At 38.0% G+C, this 18,986-nt stretch overlaps 1 protein-coding gene across 2 annotated transcripts in view; it reads left to right on the top strand.

The window, feature by feature from the left end:
- The window catches only part of greb1l (GREB1 like retinoic acid receptor coactivator), a 57,856-nt gene that overhangs the window by 15,962 nt on the left and 22,908 nt on the right, over nt 1-18,986 (top strand). Inside the window, exons 2-12 of one of the 2 annotated variants that reach the window (XM_067362470.1) lie at nt 10,170-10,254; nt 11,504-11,663; nt 11,851-12,027; nt 13,470-13,646; nt 13,815-13,991; nt 15,339-15,461; nt 16,042-16,158; nt 17,175-17,315; nt 17,543-17,665; nt 18,171-18,311; nt 18,765-18,950. In XM_067362470.1, coding sequence (XP_067218571.1) covers nt 11,507-11,663; nt 11,851-12,027; nt 13,470-13,646; nt 13,815-13,991; nt 15,339-15,461; nt 16,042-16,158; nt 17,175-17,315; nt 17,543-17,665; nt 18,171-18,311; nt 18,765-18,950 — 1,519 coding nt within the window. In that variant the 5' untranslated portion in view covers nt 10,170-10,254; nt 11,504-11,506. The remainder of the gene's footprint in view (nt 1-10,169; nt 10,255-11,503; nt 11,664-11,850; nt 12,028-13,469; nt 13,647-13,814; nt 13,992-15,338; nt 15,462-16,041; nt 16,159-17,174; nt 17,316-17,542; nt 17,666-18,170; nt 18,312-18,764; nt 18,951-18,986) is intronic. The other variant, XM_067362471.1, reaches the window with a different exon arrangement.

Genomic DNA, 18,986 nt, shown 5'->3' with positions numbered 1-18,986 from the left:
TACAGTATTAGTGGCACCTAGCTGTTTGAGGCATATCAAAGTAAACATTATAAACTGGTAAATTTGTCTTTCTTGAATGGGTGCATCATGATGTATTGAATCGTCCATTGTAGTGCACTGCATCGCAATGCCCCGTTCGCTTTGACGTGTTCATGACCTATTTAATCTCTGAAGGTCTAAATTGAGTTTGGCTTGCACTCCTTTACCCAAAGCTGTATGTCTTTCCCATGCAACGCATCAGCCATGGCCCCACACTGCCTAAACACCCTCTGGCTTCGCCTGCTACAGTAGCCACGCCCCAAACTCAGTGTTTACACATTTTTGGGGAGATAAACCCATGAATGGCATGTAGTCAGTGAATGATAAACTAGGTTAAGAGAATATATTTTAACATTAAAAATCTTATATACTTCACCTTTAAGGAACAGTTCACACAAAAAATACAATTCTGTCATTTACTCACCCTTGTGTCGGTCCAAACCCAAAAGTCTTTTCATCCATCGTCGAAACACAAATAAAGATATTTTTAATGAAAACTGAAAGATTTCTGTCACATTGAAAGTCCATTCACCCAAAACTTTGACAATTAAAAAAGTTCATAAAGCCCTTGTAAGCATAATCCAAATGAATTGGGTAGTTTAATCCAAAGCTTCTGAACAGACATGATTTCTTTTTATGATGAACAAATTTCGTTTAGGCTTTTATTCACATATAAACATTGATCAACACACATCAAATATGGTCAACGGCAACACAAACATGCTTGCTTGGCACCAATGTACAGTAAATAAATACATGCTGTTTGAAAGAGATTTCATATTCTCACATTGTGGTTTACTGTTAACAATTATTGTTTTACATTTAAAACAATGGATCCCTGCATACCAAGGGATGAGTTAACTGTTTGGCTGGTGTAACGTGTCTTCATCATTAATTAGAGTAACTTGAAGCACATCACAAAACAAATCTAGAGTAGTAATTTCAGATCTGATAGATCAGAGTTGATTTGAGAGGAGTCTGACTGTAAGGAAAGGGTTTGTGTCTGTGTCAGCACTGGACAATAGGTTGAACCTGCCTTTGTTACATCACAACAACAAAAAAGAAGCAAAAGGATTTAAATTGTCGACCCTATCACCGTAGGCAACTCACTCGGCTTTATCAGCATGACACTACTGTTACCCACCACACACACACACATAGCAGTCCTGATGCGGCAGAGGCTGCCTGGGGTCAGGAAGAGGAGCATGATGGATACAGTTGAGCGCTCCGCGAGGAAGTGGGGAGGAGGTGAGGACAGGGGTCTTTCCTGAGAACATTAAAGACCCTCATTGTTCATTTGTCACTTACTTTTCCAAGGTGGCTTTGTGACTCTCAGAAGGGGAAAGCGTAGTTTCTTTGCTCTGAGTTACAAATGCTTTTATTTAAATCATTTAGGTTTTTTTTGCCTGGATATTTATCTTACTCTGGTCATTGAGGAATCCAACTAGCCATGTCTAGGCATAACTTGCCATGTCAGTGGCCATAACTCAGGAGCTATCTACTCAGTGGCCAGTACTGATGTCATTATTAGTTGTTTTCTGCTGTGTTCACTTTGTTATAAATATTGTGACTACTCTGAGATTCTACTCTGAGCTGTTAATTTCTTGGAAATTATTTATTTCTTTGGCAATGATTAAAAGGCATCTATGTGTTGTTGATGACAGCAAAATCTTTCATTTCAGTAATATATTCATATTTTGGTATTAAGTGGCATCTAACTTAAATGTACCTTTTAGACTTCTGTCATTTTGGTTGTCATCACAGCAGTCTAGTGAGAGATGTAAGAACTTTCAAAAAATGTATAACTTGAAGAGTTTCAAAGAATCAAAAGGAAGAACATTGAAATTATGAATTTACAGATATGAACAGTTTACTAGAGACATGTTCCAATTAGATTAGAACCATTTTGTTATAGTTATTTTTTATGTCGTTCATGCTCATTTCCCAATTCTTACGTTTATTTTTGCCAACATCCCACGGCCACTTAAAGTTAATCTTTAAAAAACACTAATTATAAAAACACTAATAATTTAATTAGTTAGATGTTTTGCAAATCTCATAATGAATATTCATTTCCATTATCATACTGTACATTATAATGTTGTTATTTATGATAGTTCTCTAAGCTTTGTCTCTCAGTTACATCTGGTTGTATTGGTGTCTTGACCAGCACTGCCATTCTTCACCTGAATAATGATGGATGAAGCGTTAAAGCATGAGGAATTGTGTCAGGAAACACATCTGACCTCTCTTTGGCCCTTGTCACCTGATAAGGCTTGTCTGTTTTGATAATATGTGCTTCATGTGACACAGAGCCTTTAAACAAGAGCCCTTTTTTTACTGTAACAAAAATGTCTGACTATAAAGGCCATTTAATCCAGAAAACAAGAGCAGGACAAACAAACCATTATGAACCATGAGGTGAATGTGTGAGCTCACCAATTGTTTGAGCCAAAAAGAGCACTTACATTGGAACATAAACACTTAAATTTGTCTATTTCAAAATGTCCACCAGTTTTCAGTGCATAACAGTAAACAATTAATAAATCATACAGCAAAAAGAAATGCATTTAATCTGTTAGTTGAACTATTATTGTCCCTAGTGAATAACAGCTGTGGTCTGTGTTGTAAAATGCAGGGTTGGGTTCATCGGCAGGTCTCCGGTTTATTGGCCAGAGCAGCCTTGCTGTTCTTCACCCAGATTGAGCTCTTTGTTTGTTGTCATGGTATCAGGACACTTGATTTTCCCATGGACACCATAGATTTTGGAATAAAGATTAGGTCTCACTGTTTTATTGTTGAGAATCTACTCCTTATCTAGGAAAATTGGTCATATTCATGCACATAACTCCCAATATTGTTGTCATCATTGGTTGTTTGAGCATGTGGCAGCAACACTTTGGCTTTGAGGTGTAAAACTGTAGTTGACCTTTTCCAGTTAACCAGATGTGCAGGATTGCTCAAAGATTCACACACAATCTTTGAGAATTTATACTTGAGCAGATCATTTTGGGTGCCTTCTAAATGAAGCCACCTCAGATATTTTGACCCCAATGCTTTTCCAGTGTGACTCCAATTCTGGTTTATAATTATTTTCAGGTATTGGCCAATAACTGTTAAATGGCTAATGTTAAAATACTTTTATAATTTGTCAAATTAAGTTAAACACTAAAAACTAAAATCAATAGTTTTAAATGATACGGGTTAAATTAAGCGTGACAGTATGAAAATTGGATATTTGTTCATTCACGTGCATCATTTATGAAAGATTGTATTTAACAGTATTCATGTTTTTAAAGTTTAACTATAAGTGGGAGTTGTAGGATGGCAAATGTAAGCTAAATGTGAAAATAAAGAAAATGAGCATTCACAATTAAATATTATTGATATTTTGACCAAAATTGATAAATTAAAAAATCTCTAATATAATTAATAACTGATATGGTGCTGTAAATTCATATTTTTCCAATGTTTTCTTGTCTGTATTCTTGAATTGCACTAATAGGAGGTTTTCCACAAGGGTCTTTGTTAATTACTGACATAAAGCATTTTGTCTAAGTGCAGGATTTAGTTGAAGGTTAAATTAAAGCCATTCACTCTGGCTGAATGTATGGCAAGGTCAACACTCTAATCAGTGCCTCGGTCACACAAAGACCATTTTTGACTCTAATAAATGAGCCCAGCACTCCCACAGTCCCACCCCGCTGCAGTCTACTGACCGTATCTCTGGGGTTGCCCTCTTGCCCCTCTCATTTTCCAGTCACTTTTATAACTGGACAGTAAACTTCCAGTGGCTTAATGATGATGACTTCTTCATCTGCCCAAATACTCCTTTTGTTGAACCTCCCAGGCCTCCACCCCCTTAAACCCTGGCTAACCTTGGCCCACCACTACCCCCGTTCACTGCTGAACTAATCCTCTCCCCAGGCTGTCACCTCCACCCCCCTTAAGCCAATCCCTAGCTGACCAGTCAGGGTTTTCTCTCTTCTACCGATTTCAGCTTTGGCTTTCAGCTTGTTGTGTTGCCTCCCCCCCAAGCCTCCCTTCCCCCTCTTTGGTTCGTGTGGCCAAGTGGAGGAGGTTATCTCCACAGCCCTGGTTATGTTGGCCTCACTGGAAAAGCCCCTATTTGCACTTCAGGACCCCAGCAGGAAGTCTGTGAGAGGGCTTTAATAGGCAAATGAGCGCAGGGCTTAGGGAACAACAACCTGCCAGCGGTGTGACAAGTGGCGTGAGACCCCACGCCTCATGCCCGGAATAGACCTTATGTGGTAAGAGAGGCCGAATGTGCCGGGGCAGCATTGGCTTTCACGTGACAGCGACATTGTCAGGCTGTTGTAATTGGCCTGTGATAGGGTAGATTTGTTTTTTCTGACACTGAGTAGATAGCTCCTGAAGACCCTGATGGGCTGTGGCAGTTGCCACCTCGATCTCTCCCTCCTACCCAGCTGATGCTCATTTGTCACTACGTTAAAATCACGTTCTGCTCTCACCTCATGTATGTGATGCTCAGTTGGTTTTTTACAACCATGCGAGGATGAGAATTTCATCACACTTCTAAAAACCCACACTCAATAAGACAGTCAAACAGTTCTCTTTTCAAAGTTTAGATATAGCACTCATAATCTATGCCCCAATCTATGCTTTTGTTGGTCCAATTTAGATTAAGTTGCTCCATTTGGATTAAATTTGTGGCATTGGATTTGGATTGAGTGTTTCTGAGAAAGAAGCCAGAGAAGCCATTTGTTGGTCCAGATTCAGATTAAGTTGCTATTTTTGGATTAGGTTTGTCCAGTTGGATTTGGATTGAGCAATTCTCTGAATGAAAGCAAGGAGCAAAAGTCACACCTCTAAAACTTACATTCTGAACTCAGAATTTATGCTCTGGTTGGCCTCACACTGTGCTTTTGTTGGTCCAAATTTAGATTAAGTTAGAGCCTCTTTGGATAATGAGATTTTTTTTAAAAGACTTCTGTAAGTGGTTAGTTCTTAGTAGTGCTGTGGTTCACCTCAAACTGGGCTTTTGTTGGTCCAGAAATTCACCAAGTTGTATTTGTCTCACTGGATGTAAACAATGGTGCTGTCTTTCCGGAATGAGGCAGTTTTGCTGTACCTCAAGAGAATAGAGTGCTTCTCAAAAGGAAGTAGAGAACAAGACAAAGCAGAACTCCAGAAGATGTTGAAAGAGCCACCACCACATGACTCATCTCTACTCAGGTGGCAGTGGAAAAGATACTTCCCATTGTCAGTGCCCAGGGCTGGAGACTCAAAGCAGTGCTGAAGGATGGGCGAGAGGAGGGCTAGCTCACTCACTGACTCTTTTGTTCTATCCACAAGCTCAATTGAGCAAAGGAAACCTCCGCTTTGCTCTCTTTCTTCTTTTCCAGTGACCTATTAAGGTCTGATAGTGTTAAAGCCAGAAACTTGAATCAGCACTTTGGTTTCCTAGAAAATTGAACTTGTGCAGTATTTTAATATACTTTTTTTTTTTTTCTTTTTGCAGTCTTGACACAAAATCTGGCTAAGAGCCTTTCAAATTTATTCACACAAATAAAAAAAAAAGAAAGTAGTTTCAGATATTGAATATGAAGCATTTGTCGATAACAAACCCTTGGGGACATTGTGTGGTCCAAATGGTATCTGAAGGAGAAACCTTGCAATTAAAATAAACAATGTTTAGACAAAGCCTCCAGATTAGCTGGAATGACAGCATTAATGACTCTGGGGGGCTAATAAAGCCCTCTGAGGGTGGGAGGTCATTGTTTAAAGCTGACTCCTATACTGCTTTAGCCCCTATCTACTAATTCTTATTAGGGTGAGAAGAAGTATATGGCTCGATTTAGACCAACTGTTGTGTCTTTGCTACAACAAGAGTTGTGAAAACAAAATAAACTACTCGTTTACTGTACAGCCAGATCAAAAATCATCTATAATTCAATCTACCACATTTCCTGCAAGGTTATTTAAATGTTTTTATTTTATTTATTTTTTTTTTATTTGTATTCCGTACCAAGCGCTTGACTCTAATGGATTGGTTTGTTGACATGGCTGTTTTGTTGTTTGCCTGACAAATTCTTTGTGTTTTTAACTTTGACAAATGCATTACACTGATACAGTTCTCAGCACACTCTTTGACCATTTCATCAAGTCAGCTTTTTGTTCTATGGACAAGGCTGTTATCAATTATTAACAAATCCTACTACATGCTGCAGACAAAACATGATCTCGGCTGTGTTGATTAAATCTACTGTGTATATTTACCTTTCAAAGTCATCAGATAGGGTCAGGCTGATGAAACTTGAGGTAACACTTTATGTCAGAGTAGGGCGAGATTATTATTAGAGGTGCATATTGGATCCATAATAAGTCGTAATGAACCAGTTCACAAATAGAGCAGTACTGCTGTTTTTAAATACCGCCTGTTACTCTTCCTGTTTTCAATTTCTGCCCCAAAATGAAAGAGTGAACTGAGTGAGAATATTTTCCTATTATCTTGCGAGATAAGAAGAGAGATGGAGTCATTGTTGGAGAGAGCCTGAAGCACCAGGGGAACCTGATCCTCCTGTATTTGCGTTCAAATCTCCTCCACTTCCTCTGAGCCACTTCTCTGTGGCACACGGTAGGAAATGATCAATTCAGTAAAGTGCAAAACATCAATCTCCTATCAAGTTATTTTGACCAGATGAGTCCTCGCCATTCAGCTATTTACAATGGGCCTAAATTCTCAGTTAATCGTCAACCTTCAGTGAGGGGAGGGCCGTGAGTTCAGGCAAGGCCAACGGACAAACTGCGGACCGACCCCACATTCTTTAGCAAGTGTCCCTAGTTTGCCATTGGTGTGTCCTATCAGTAAAATGACCCCAATAAAACAGGGAGTGGCAGAAGGGGAGGAAAACGATCCCTTGCCTTACGTTGTACCCCCATCTGCGAGCATGGAACTTAGAAGTCTCCGGTGTCATGTTGAGAGAGGGGCATCTGCGCATCATGCATTGCGAACACAGCACGCGTGTGGCGTGCAGAGGCGCCTTGCCTCTATTGTGCCATGCTCGGCGGTATGGCCCTCTCCACAACAGCATCTGTCACCTTAGGGGGTCAGCAAGGGCCAAGATGAATGAGTCCTGAGAGAATGCCCCTCTCGCCCCACAGAGCAAATGGCCAAGAAGAGGGAGGAGGCAAAAGGAACAGGGGGAGGGCCTGCTGATTGTGTATGTGAGTGTTAGATGGTTTGTGTAGCCAGAACCACTGAGTGCAGGACAGAAAGGTTGGCCTGCTGGAGTACCTGGAATCATTCTTTGCTGCCCCAACTCAGGACTATCATGACCAGGGAGCTCCTAGCTCACAACAAGGACAAGGAATACTGTCACGCTGTTTTTGGATATCCAAAGGACATTTGCTATGGAAATAGGCTGTGTTTTAGTGATCTGATTTAAGGTCTTCAGTGGGAATCGTTGAGGCACACTCCACACCCTGGCTGCTTATGAAGGTACAGAAGCGTCATGTTAGATTCTTTGACACTCTCCAGCTCCTGCTAACATGGTGTCAATGACCATGGCTCTTAGCGCCCCATTTATTTAAAGATATTTGCATTTTTGCATTAGCTAATCTCTGTCCCATCCCCCTTCCCTGCTTGAAGTTTTGCTTTTTAAATCGTCTTTCCTTAAGTGAGTATCTCTGAATGTAATATAAACTAAGTGTGAACTGGACAGTCATGTGGGCTGAGCAAACTTTACAAAATAGAGTGTTACTCTTATGTTTAGATGTACATAAATATATGAATCATTGAAAACATGCAATTGTGTGTTGCTTTAAATTCTTGTTTTTAATCTGTATGTTTGTACTTTATACATTTTCATTTTCAGACATTTTTGTGAAACAACAAAAAGTAGAATTTGTTCATTGAAAGTTTATTGAAAGCTAGCTCTCCTCTCCCATTGTCAGCAGTTTAATGTAATTATGCAGATAAGAGAGGAAACAAAAGAGGGAGTGGATTGAGAGAAAGGCTTTTAGTGGTACAGTGCAGTGTGGGACTGTTGCCACATTTACTGCCACATGTGGCACATTCCATCTAAACCTTTTTGACCTCCACCTATTTTAGAAATATATTATAAATAAAACAGAGCTTTCCAAACATGTTCAGGTACTGAGGCCAAAGAACTTTTACAAGAATAAGAAATCAAAAAGATCTGCACTCTAAAATTGCAGAGACATAAATATATTTAGCATGTTGTTCATTATTGAATGAAGCAGACAAATTGCACCACCGACTAATAACGGCCATGCTAAATGTATTCATTCTTCTGTTGTTATTAATAAAAAGACCTTTTAAATGAACATATTAAAATCTACTTCACAAAATTAGCTCAAGAAACGAATGCATCAGTCTACATGTGGCACCCAAACAGTGGTCTGAAATCTGTACTTGTTGCGTCTGTTGGAGCACATTGTTTTAAAATTGTTAATCTGTGACAAAACAAACATTACCAGCAAAGTAAATTAACTTTTGCAGCTTTGCATAATTATGTCTGCGGTTTGGTTTGTTTTGGCTGTGTTTCCCATCTTGGCAATTTCAGGATCCCCTTGTTTGTATTTATAGAGCTTTTGATTTCTTTAGTTGGTATTGGGAAATCTTGAAACACACCATTTGAGTCACACTAAGTCCTAGGTTGTCAGTAAACTCATTTTGCTGAAAGAAAGAACGTAGCCTATATGTTCATTGCTTGTACACTTTAAGTGTCATATTTGTTTTTAGCAGAATTTAACTACATTATTTTTCTCTTCATTTTTTTTTTGTAAATAAAAGGGGCTTGGTGTCATTTTAGATGTAAATCTGTGTCTAGTCAGATTTTTGTGTTTAATGTATTGTAGGGATAATCAGACAGAATTAGAAAACAATTTGAAAACCTATATATGAAGCAGTAAGAGGTGACTTAGCTGAAAGAGCTCTTGGCCTAAAGGCAGGGCTCTCTGCAGGCATGTCCACATTAGCATTTAACACCCCTAAATGTCATTAGCAGTCAAACTGGACCCTGAGAGCCCTGAAGGCAAGACCGAACTATGCTCAAGCAATGTTATTTCACTTTTTCTCTGTTTACCACAGTACCAAGATGAGTGATTAGTTGAAACGTGGCCCAACAGGCCTCTAGTGAGCTGTTTGTAAAAAAAAGTGGGTGCAATTTGTTGTCCACATGACCCATGCATTATCCCACCAACAATTTGCCATGTTAAAAATCTTTGTTTTCTTTGCTTTTATCTGAAAAAAACTGATCCAAATCCATTGTGGAGTCTCATAGAGGAAGGTTTTTCAAGTGGATCTGATGCTAGCATGCCTCCTAGGAAAGCAATCTCAATTAGATCTCATTCAAAAAGCACTTAATTATCAAATAAATGCAGATATATAATACTATATTATTTGTAATTGTATTTATTTTAAAGCTAATCCTGGTGTCACTTGGCAGAGGTCATTATATTTAAATAGATCTATCCATCTTGTAATCTAGATTTTAAAAAACTAACAATAAAAATTCCCCATATATTTTATTTTCTGATTTTCAAAAGTATACAGGTCATATATTCTTTGCAAATTTGGGATACTCTTGACAGAAGTATTTACCTGATTGATTGATGGCTTTACTGCATTTCACTCTTGTTTTAAACAGGCCAAAAGAACAAAACCTGTCCCATCAGTCTTTGTGTAAGTCTGGAAGTAAGAGACATGGAGGTTCCCCTATGCGTTCCACAAACATTCCCTTGAGGTCATAGTGTCATATAACTCATCCCTCAGTGTTATCAGTTAACAGCTACATATGTTGAAGATCACTGCAATCTGTTCTACTTTACAAACAACTGTCTGATCTGAGATAATACATGAATTAATACTCACTATTATTCTTATTGATTAGTATCATAATAAATTCTTCATTCAGTGCATTTAAATCATAATAAACCCAGTCTCTGATGCTGTAATAGTTGCAGTGATCAGTCCGAGCTGCTCTGGGAATATCTCATGTATATTGGCTTTTATATTGGTTTTCCCAATATATTTTCACTTTATTGCCCAAACAAAGTTATGTAGGCATTTATACTGTAAATGAAACTTGTCTTGTGTCTGACCATTTCCCATATGTCTGTAGGTGCAGGAGTACTGCGGTTCAACATTGATATACCATGGAGAAGAGGTGATCCTGTCCTTCTACTGCTAAAGAAATATAATCAAAGGTATAGTGGCTTCCTATGATAATAGGCAATCAAGTCTATGAACAATGTCATTTATTGATAATATTTTCTAAATGTGATGTTTCTATTGTTACAGTTCTATTGTTATATACACTTAGTTAATTATCAAATATGAGAGCTGTCTTAAAGGGTTTTTATGTGAAATGTTGGGCCCTGCTGAGTCATTGATGGCGACAAATTCATTTGTCGTAATTTGCTTTCTTGATTGTCATCTGGATCGAAACAGCAAACAATACAGAGCCTTTGTTTGTTTTGTCACAAGAAAAAAATTTAAAAAGAGTAAAGGAAATGCAATCAGAAGTGCAATTGAAAGTGTTAATTCAGAGCAGATGGTCTGACAGATGTCATGGTTATACCTGACATGTAGCTCAAAGGTAAAAGTTGCTAGTTACATGCTAACAGCTGTATTATGTGACAGGTTGTCACTTGTCAGGGGCTACTTTTAATAAATGGCTACAGTTATTAATAATTATTTGTATTAAAAAATGTATTTCATGGCTCTCTGGAGTACCCAATTGTTTTTGGTCAACTGCGCCTTTCTGCATTGAAATATTTCTGGGATAATGTACAGTTAGCTTTGTAATTATTGCTAAATAAACCCTTTAAAGGCGATGTAGGACCCTTCAGATTAGCATCAGGGACTTGTTGATCCCATCACAGTTTCTTTTGTGATAATGTCTTACTGACTGTAAAATATCCCTTATTTTTCTTTTTTATAGTTGAGTATGTCTGAACAAAACAAAACAAATCAGAGTCTGCAGAAAAGTCCTAAGGATGGTTGTTTTAGTGACACAGGCTACCTTTTACTTCAATGTAGTTGATCAGACCTCCATTACAATTTGATTTGCGTAGGTCCCACTGTTTGAAATTAGGCCTTGTAACACTTCTGATACAGTATAGTGTCTGACTGTCTCAAAAACATGCTCAAGCTCAGGAAAATGTGCCTGGACTGTTAATACTGCAGCAAACGTTTCAAGGACTATTCTACGAAAGACTAAAAATAGCCTTGTTCAGGGTGAAATTAAAATCTCATTCATGCAGTCCATCAGAACATTATATTAATGTCTCCTTCCTTCTCATCTTCCTTATAAACGGATTTCCTTGAAAATGAAAAGTTCTTTTTTCGAGTTTAAAATAAAACTGAACCAATTGTGATGTGTGTGTATGTGGTATTTATATAGGGCAGATTTAAACAAAATGAATATGTGAATAATGTGCGGTTTCATTTCAGACCATGGGGAATTCATACGCAGGGCAGCTGAAATCTGCCCGCTTTGAGGAAGCTCTTCACAACTCTATAGAGGCCTCATTAAGATCGAGCAGTGGTGATCCACAGCCTGTATTCACACAGCTGTATCTCGAGCCCGATCAGTATCCTAGCAACCTGGAAGGTAAGCAAGACATTTTGTCTTCACATCATGATTTGGTATTAGTCATAATTTGCATTTTATGAAGAGACTTACTTTAGTGATTTTCTACAAATTCATCAAAAAGCTCATATGTGCACACGTATTTGTAAAGCTCATGTATGTGTATATGTAAAGCAATAGCACACATGTTCCTGGTTCTGCCCTCCAGATATTAAGCCCAAAATGAACCTGAGTCTGAGGTCCGACCCATCCAGCCATGTGCTGGTGAACTGCCAGTCCTCCAATTCCATTGATGATATGGATGACGAGGATGATTCAGACACCAGCAGCCCACCGTTGCCTTACCTGCAGGGACCTCCTCCTGATGGTTGCTGCACTATTGATGGTAATAACATAAAAAAAACATGTGTTGTTCCAAACACATTTTACTGACTCTTTTTAAAGTAAGAGTAGGTGTGGCCATTCTTAAATTGAATGTGCAAGGCTTCCGGTGTCATCCACTTTCAGTTAATTTAGTTAAAATCAGTCTGTTATGCTGCCTGATATTGAAAAATGGTATTTGTTTTCAAATCATTTTTTATTTATAATCATAAACACATTGGTCACAGTAGCCGTGTTTCCATTACCCTTTAAACTGTACAAATTAAAATTGCGAATTGAACATATGCTTAATGGAAACACATCAATTCCATGTATCGCAAAAAATGTTTATGCTCGCATTAGGTGGATTTTCAGGCAATTCGAAAAAGGAAAATTTTGCAAAACTGTTATGGAAATAGTTTTTCCGTATTTACAGGTCACCTGGCGTATGTAAAAGTCGATCATTCTTTAAAGAGGGAGCAGTATTTTTGGACAGAAGACAAAAGTTCTTCATTAAACTCATAAAAGACAAAAGTATTATGGGACTACTGCATTCTAAACAACAAAGAAATGCCACAATTTGAATTTAGATCCTCGAAGCAGATAGGAGGGGAAAACGTGGCCGCTCCCAAGTATAAGAGGCTTTCCTTGTCATAAATGCTTGGATAACACGCCTATGTTTCCTTTGATTAAAAATAATGGCTAGTGCAGCGGCTGGGATATAGGCTACGTAAACCTACCAACATCCGTTGCCATGATTTTTGGAATGACTTCTTGTAAGAGGAAAAAAAGATATTTTAGTTGCATAATATTGGTTATATCGCAAAAATTTTGCACAAATCTGTAATGGAAACATGGCTATTGGTCCATTTACTGCACTTCTTCTGGTAATTTACCTAATGCAGCTAATGAATTGGAAGTCTTGCACATTCACGGAAAATAGATTATGTCCGCTATGCAAAATATGTTGTTAAAGGTGGCAAAAAAAGCACAATAAAGTACAATAACAATAGTCAATACAACTTGTATGCCATATATTCCAAGTCCTATGAAAGCAGGGTGTTATAAACAGAGCAAACTTTAAGGGTATGTTCATACTTGTAGTTTAGTTCTTTTGGTCCAGATCAAAATAGAAAATGATACATTAGAGTTTGTTTGAAAATGGGCCAAGAGCCATCTTTTTGGTCCACTTGTTTGGTGCACAACAGTGTTCGGCAGCATTCACGTTTATTCAAATGAACAGTACTAACAGAGCATTTGCAACAGAGTTTGTTTTAATCCAAATCTGCCAAGTGTGAACACACAATAAGTGTCAAGTCAGTGTCAAGGTGAAATTTATGGTAATGACATTGCAAAACTTGAGACACTGGCATTGAAACTTTGTGTAAATCTTGAATCATTGTACATTTAGCTATAACAACATGGCCGATCTTCATTATATCGCTGACTCAAGTCATCTGTGCCCAGGGTTCTGTCAAGCAGGAAAGGATCTACGCCTGGTTTCCATGGCAACAGAATCTATTGAGGTTCCCGCAGGGTTTGAGCTGGTTGGTGCCAAATCGCCCAGCATCCCAGAGCACATCCTTGTCTGTGCAGTGGACAAGCGCTTCCTGCCAGATGAGAATGGGAAAAATGCACTTTTAGGTTGGGGTTCCAATTCAATTTCACAACCTACTTCAGTAGGATAAAGTTAAATAAATAATTTATTCTACAAATCTGTGAAATGTTACGTCAAAAACTTTTCAAAATACTTTGTGTAGTCTTTTAGTCTTTCGCAAGCATATTGATGTATTTTTTTGTGAATTCATGAAGGGTTTTCAGGGAACTGTGTAGGCTGTGGTGAGAAAGGATTCCGCTACTTTACAGAGTTTTCCAACCACATTAACCTGAAGTTATCCACTCAGCCGAAGAAGCAGAAGCACTTAAAGTACTACCTGGTGAAGAACTCTCAGGGTGCTCTGTGCAAGGGAGCCCTCATCTGCTGGAAAGGTACCCACATGTTGCATGATGGCACAGATAATGTATAATGCCTTGTTTAAATTTAGTTTTAAATTCACGATTAACTGTCCGAGCAAATGGATTAAAGGGTTAGTTCACCCAAAAATGAAATTTCTGTCATTTATTACTCACCCTCATGTCGTTCCACACCCGTAAGACCTTCGTTCATCTTCGGAACACAAATTAAGATATTTTGATATTCTGAGAGGTTTCTTATCCTCCATTGAAAGCAACGAAATTAGTAGTAAAAGCTTTGTTAAAATAGTCAACGTGACTACGGTGGTTCAACCGTAATTTTATGAAGCGTCGAGAATACTTTTTGAGTGTAAAAACAAAACAAGAATAATGACTTTATTCAGCAAATTCGTCTGTCCTCTGGTACGCTGTTTTCATTGCAGCTTCTAGGTTCTATGTCCAAACAGTGGCTCAGTATTGGCCGATGCCTCTTCACGTGAGCAGCACGAGGCATGCGTGTGATGCTGATGCAGGAGACGGCCAATAAAGAGCAAAAAAGCATTCTCGTCGCTTCATAACATTAAGGTTGAACCACTGTAGTCACATTGACTATTTTAAAGATGTCTTTACTACTTTTCTGGACACCGAATGTGTTAATTTTGTTGCTTTCAATGGAGGATAAAAAACCTCTAGGATTTCATCAAAAGACCTTAATTTGTGTTTCGACGATGAACAAAGGTCTTACGGATGTGGAATGATGTGAGGGTGAGTAATTAATGACAGAATTTTAATTTTTGGGTGAACTAACCCTTGTATTTAAAGATAATTTCCAAATTTAAATTTTTGTTGAATTTTCTGCTAAATTTTTAAATGTTAAATAACCTCAAATATTAAAGTAAAAAATTTATTTAAATAATTTAAATGTAATTTAATTGCTAATTCAAATTTATTTGCATTTGTGTTTTATTTTCAAATTAATACACTGATAATTAATTATGTCTTCCTTTATATATTAAGAATTTCTAAATTGTATTATCTTTGTTCTTATTTTGTTAATTACATATTTTACTTTATTTTTAAACATAAAATAAATGAAAGTTTATTAAAGTTATTACACAATTCCTTGAAATGTCTATTTAATTGCAAATTCAAACTTATTTGCAAATTGATACATTGATAATTGATGATTTATTCCCTAGAAATTATAGAAAAAATATACAGTTTGAATGTTCACTGAAATTATCTGCAGCCTATACCAGACCAATAACATGGAGTAAAACAAAAACATGAAGTTGTTACTGAACCTGTTTGATTTGACAATGAGAAGGTGACGGTTCACTCAACATTAACTGAGAATTTAAAGATAAATGCTGTTTTTCACAGATTGTAAGACCCGGCCATTCTCAAGCAGTGCTTCTTCGTCCAAGCCTAGTTCTTCATCCTCATTAAGCAGCAAGGAAAATGGAGATACAAATGGCCACAGTCCATCTCCCTTCCCCCTCTCAGGTGAGTGTAGGTGTGGACCATCAAATGTTGTGTGCCAAGCTCTCTAGTATTTAAAAAAGGGCCTGCACAGAGATGTTTCTCCTTGTGAAAACCTCATAGGAGGTCCAGTGTAAGACAACACATGCTGCATCTGTCCAGGGGAGGATGTCCATCTTCTGTTGGTTTCTGCTTAGTCCTGCATGCACAGAGGTCATGTTCTGTTCTGGGGGAGGGTAGATATGGGGGTGGGGGGTGAAACCTAAGGTTAAATAGGGGGGGGGGGGGCTACTCAGCATTTGGTGACATCTGGCTGGAGGCCACACAGTGTTTACCCAACAGTGTTTGGTGAAAGAAAGCAAGTCATTGTCTCTTTCTTCCTCACAACACCATTCAGAGAGCCGGGCAGCTGGCCACAGAGTGCGTTCATTAGTGATGATAACAGTCTTTTACATTGCACAAAATAGGAAAAGAGCTCATCATTATTGTAACCAAATGTAACAAATTTTGGTCTTTTAACCAAATATTGTGCCAAACCTTTTAATTTCCATTTTCAGTATAAAAGTAAAGCTGCATTTATAATATGTTGTTCTTTGATCCACAGACTCGCCTCCTGCTCGCATGCAATCTGGCTCATCCTCAGGGATTTTTGGACCCCCAGAGGTGGGCTTCCTCAAACCGTTGAACACACCGACTCACGGGACCAAGACATTACCAATCGGTACAATATATTTGTCCAAATTTTTTATTTAAACTAGCATTGATTGCTCATAATACCAAGCTAAAAAGCCATATATGGAAGTTCAACTTGCTTTTGCATTAAAACGTTCAACTCAAGCAATAATTTTGAGGGGTTAATAATTTAGTCAGTTGAATTTGACAATTCAATGTGCTTCTTGGTCATAATTTCTCATACTTTGAATTAGAGAACAAACCAAACTGTACATTCAGCCTTAGCATTAAGCTAATTACCGTCAACTTTGTGGTTCAAATGTTGTTGGCTGCTTCATTGTTTGTTTTTCTCTGCAAAAGGACAGAATTAATCTCTTCTCAGAAGGTCATTTGTATTGGCTGCTTACACATCACAACCCCTGTACACACTTTTGCAAACACACACATATAAACGCACTCCAAGTCATCAATACAAGAGTAGAATTCTGTATTAAGGGTTTTAATGTCAACCCACGCTTCAAATTCCCAATGATTTATGTTTAACACATGTGTCCTATTTGTGAATGTGTCAGGAATAATAGATGCAAAAGTGGCCTAGCAGTTCATTATCAATATGCCATGAGTTAAAGGTAATCAATAAATTGTGCTCCACAGGACCCATTCTCCTTCAGAAATGCGCAAGAATGCTTTCCTCCCTATTGAATTTGTGTGCTTGTGTGTAGGTAGGGGAGTTTGCATAGTCTGTCACCAGAAAAGTGGACATTAGCTATTAGTGTGCAAAACATGACACCCCTCAGGGCACTTGGGAAATACTTGAATGCATTTTAATCTGAATTGTTTTTCATGATTTGTGTGTATAAAGGTTTTGTTATATATTTTTAACAAAAAACGCTTTTAAAAATGGTTAATCTATATCCTAAGTAGGTATGATTTGTGTGTATGTGTGTATATATATATATATATATATATATATATATATATATATATATATATATATATATATATATATATATATATATATATTCACACTGTTTCTTTAATTCCCAACATGTATTTGTTGTTTAGTTCCCACTGCCCTGCGAGTAAACGGTCTAACTAATGGTCTGAGTATGGACGGGCGGTCCAGTCTACTGAGCCCCCCTCATACAAATCCACTCGCCACACCTAATCATGGCTATAGGGCCACAGAACCTGGAGACAGTCCGGGTAAGAATTAAACCAGCCAATCACAATGCTGCCTCATGCATGTCATTAGTGGTCAAATCATCTCGCTGATGCACAACAGCAATAGTCTATATTAACTCAGCAGATGTTTTTAGATGGCCTCTTCAAATGTTTACACTAAGAAATTTGCATTTGGTCAAAATATAAAATGAAATGATTATCTTGATGATAAAAAACATTTTCTTTTCTATATCTGCTCTTTCTTGCAGCATCCTCTATGGCATCAGGACCACCCAAAAAGCGCCACCGTAGCTGGCACCCCACCTCTCTAGTGCCCATCCCAGCCACGGCTGTCCCTGTGCCAGCCATCCGACCGCTGACGTGCAGCTCTGGTGGGTCCGACTTAATTAGCCTAATTAGTTTAATTAGCTTAATTAGTCGATTTGTTTTTATTCTTTTTTACACTGTTTGTCTGTGCAGTCAGTTGATTCCATCTGTTTATGCGTGTCCCAGAGCAGAAAACAGACATGAATTTGATTACCTTCACTTTTTATTTTAACAAGTACCAAGGGACATGACATATTACATCCACAAGGATGACTTATTCATTGTTTCCATAAAAACAGGGGTGAAAGGTCACGTTAAATTAGGTCCTGAAGTGTTTAGCAGAAGCTTGGAGGGTTTATGCCTTGAAACAATGGAAGGAGTGGAGCTTGGAGATCCCTGTAGCTTAGTTTTCCTGTCCTCACCAATGATTGGAGTGTCACATTAACAAAGCTTGAGAGGCTGAAGAGATCCATCCAAAGTATTATTAGGTTTCCACAAATGCTTGACAGCACATGCTATATGTTCCAGTAAAAAAAAAAATACATTTAATGTTTTGCTCCTTTGTTCCAGGTTCTTTATTGTCCCTGTCCAATCAACAGCCTCCATCAGTGTCAGGCGTCATACAACCCCAACCAATCACAGCGGGAGAAACTGTCATAATTCCTGACAACCTTCTGAACTCCTCCGGGGTCCGGCCAGTCCTTCTCATTGGTCAGTGCTCTGTCTTCATAAAATGTTTTTATTTTAGGAATTAATATTTTGATATTTTTAGTAAGCATAATTAAAAATGTCAGAAGGATGCAATTGTCCTGATATCATTATAAATAGAACGGAATTCTTGAAAAGAAAATCTTATAAAGCAGTTAATCTATATCTTGTTAAGTCGGCATCATCCTTTATTGTTACTTCTTTGTATTTCTTCATTCTTCTTTTAAAGTTGTTAATTTATATCTTAAATAGGCATGAGGATTCTTAATTATTATTTCTTATTTCTGTTGATCTAGCATGATCTGAAATAAGAAATAATAATGCATGACATTTTCAGTTTTACAGAAATAGGTTCATCACACCAGCTCACAATTTAACTAGATCTCTTGAGATCATCTTTTCCCTAATAACTGTTTGGATGTGTGACTGCATGGTTTGTTTGAATTTCCTCTCCAGGTCAAGGCACTTTACCATACTTCTTCGGCAATGTGGGTGATCTGGTGGTGAGCCCCCTGCTGGTGAGCTGCTATAAGGGCAGAGAGCTCAATGAGAAGACCCTCGCCAGTCTGGGCATGTCGGCAAGCCAGTTACTCACCACAGAGACCATGATACTGCTCACACTGCAATACCTCGCTCGACTGGGTAAATAATACTGACATAAAGACATCAGAACACAGA

The sequence above is a fragment of the Chanodichthys erythropterus genome, chromosome 16, assembly GCF_024489055.1.
Source record: "Chanodichthys erythropterus isolate Z2021 chromosome 16, ASM2448905v1, whole genome shotgun sequence".
In the NCBI taxonomy this organism is placed as follows: domain Eukaryota; kingdom Metazoa; phylum Chordata; class Actinopteri; order Cypriniformes; family Xenocyprididae; genus Chanodichthys; species Chanodichthys erythropterus.
This window is presented reverse-complemented; position numbering and strand designations above follow the sequence as displayed.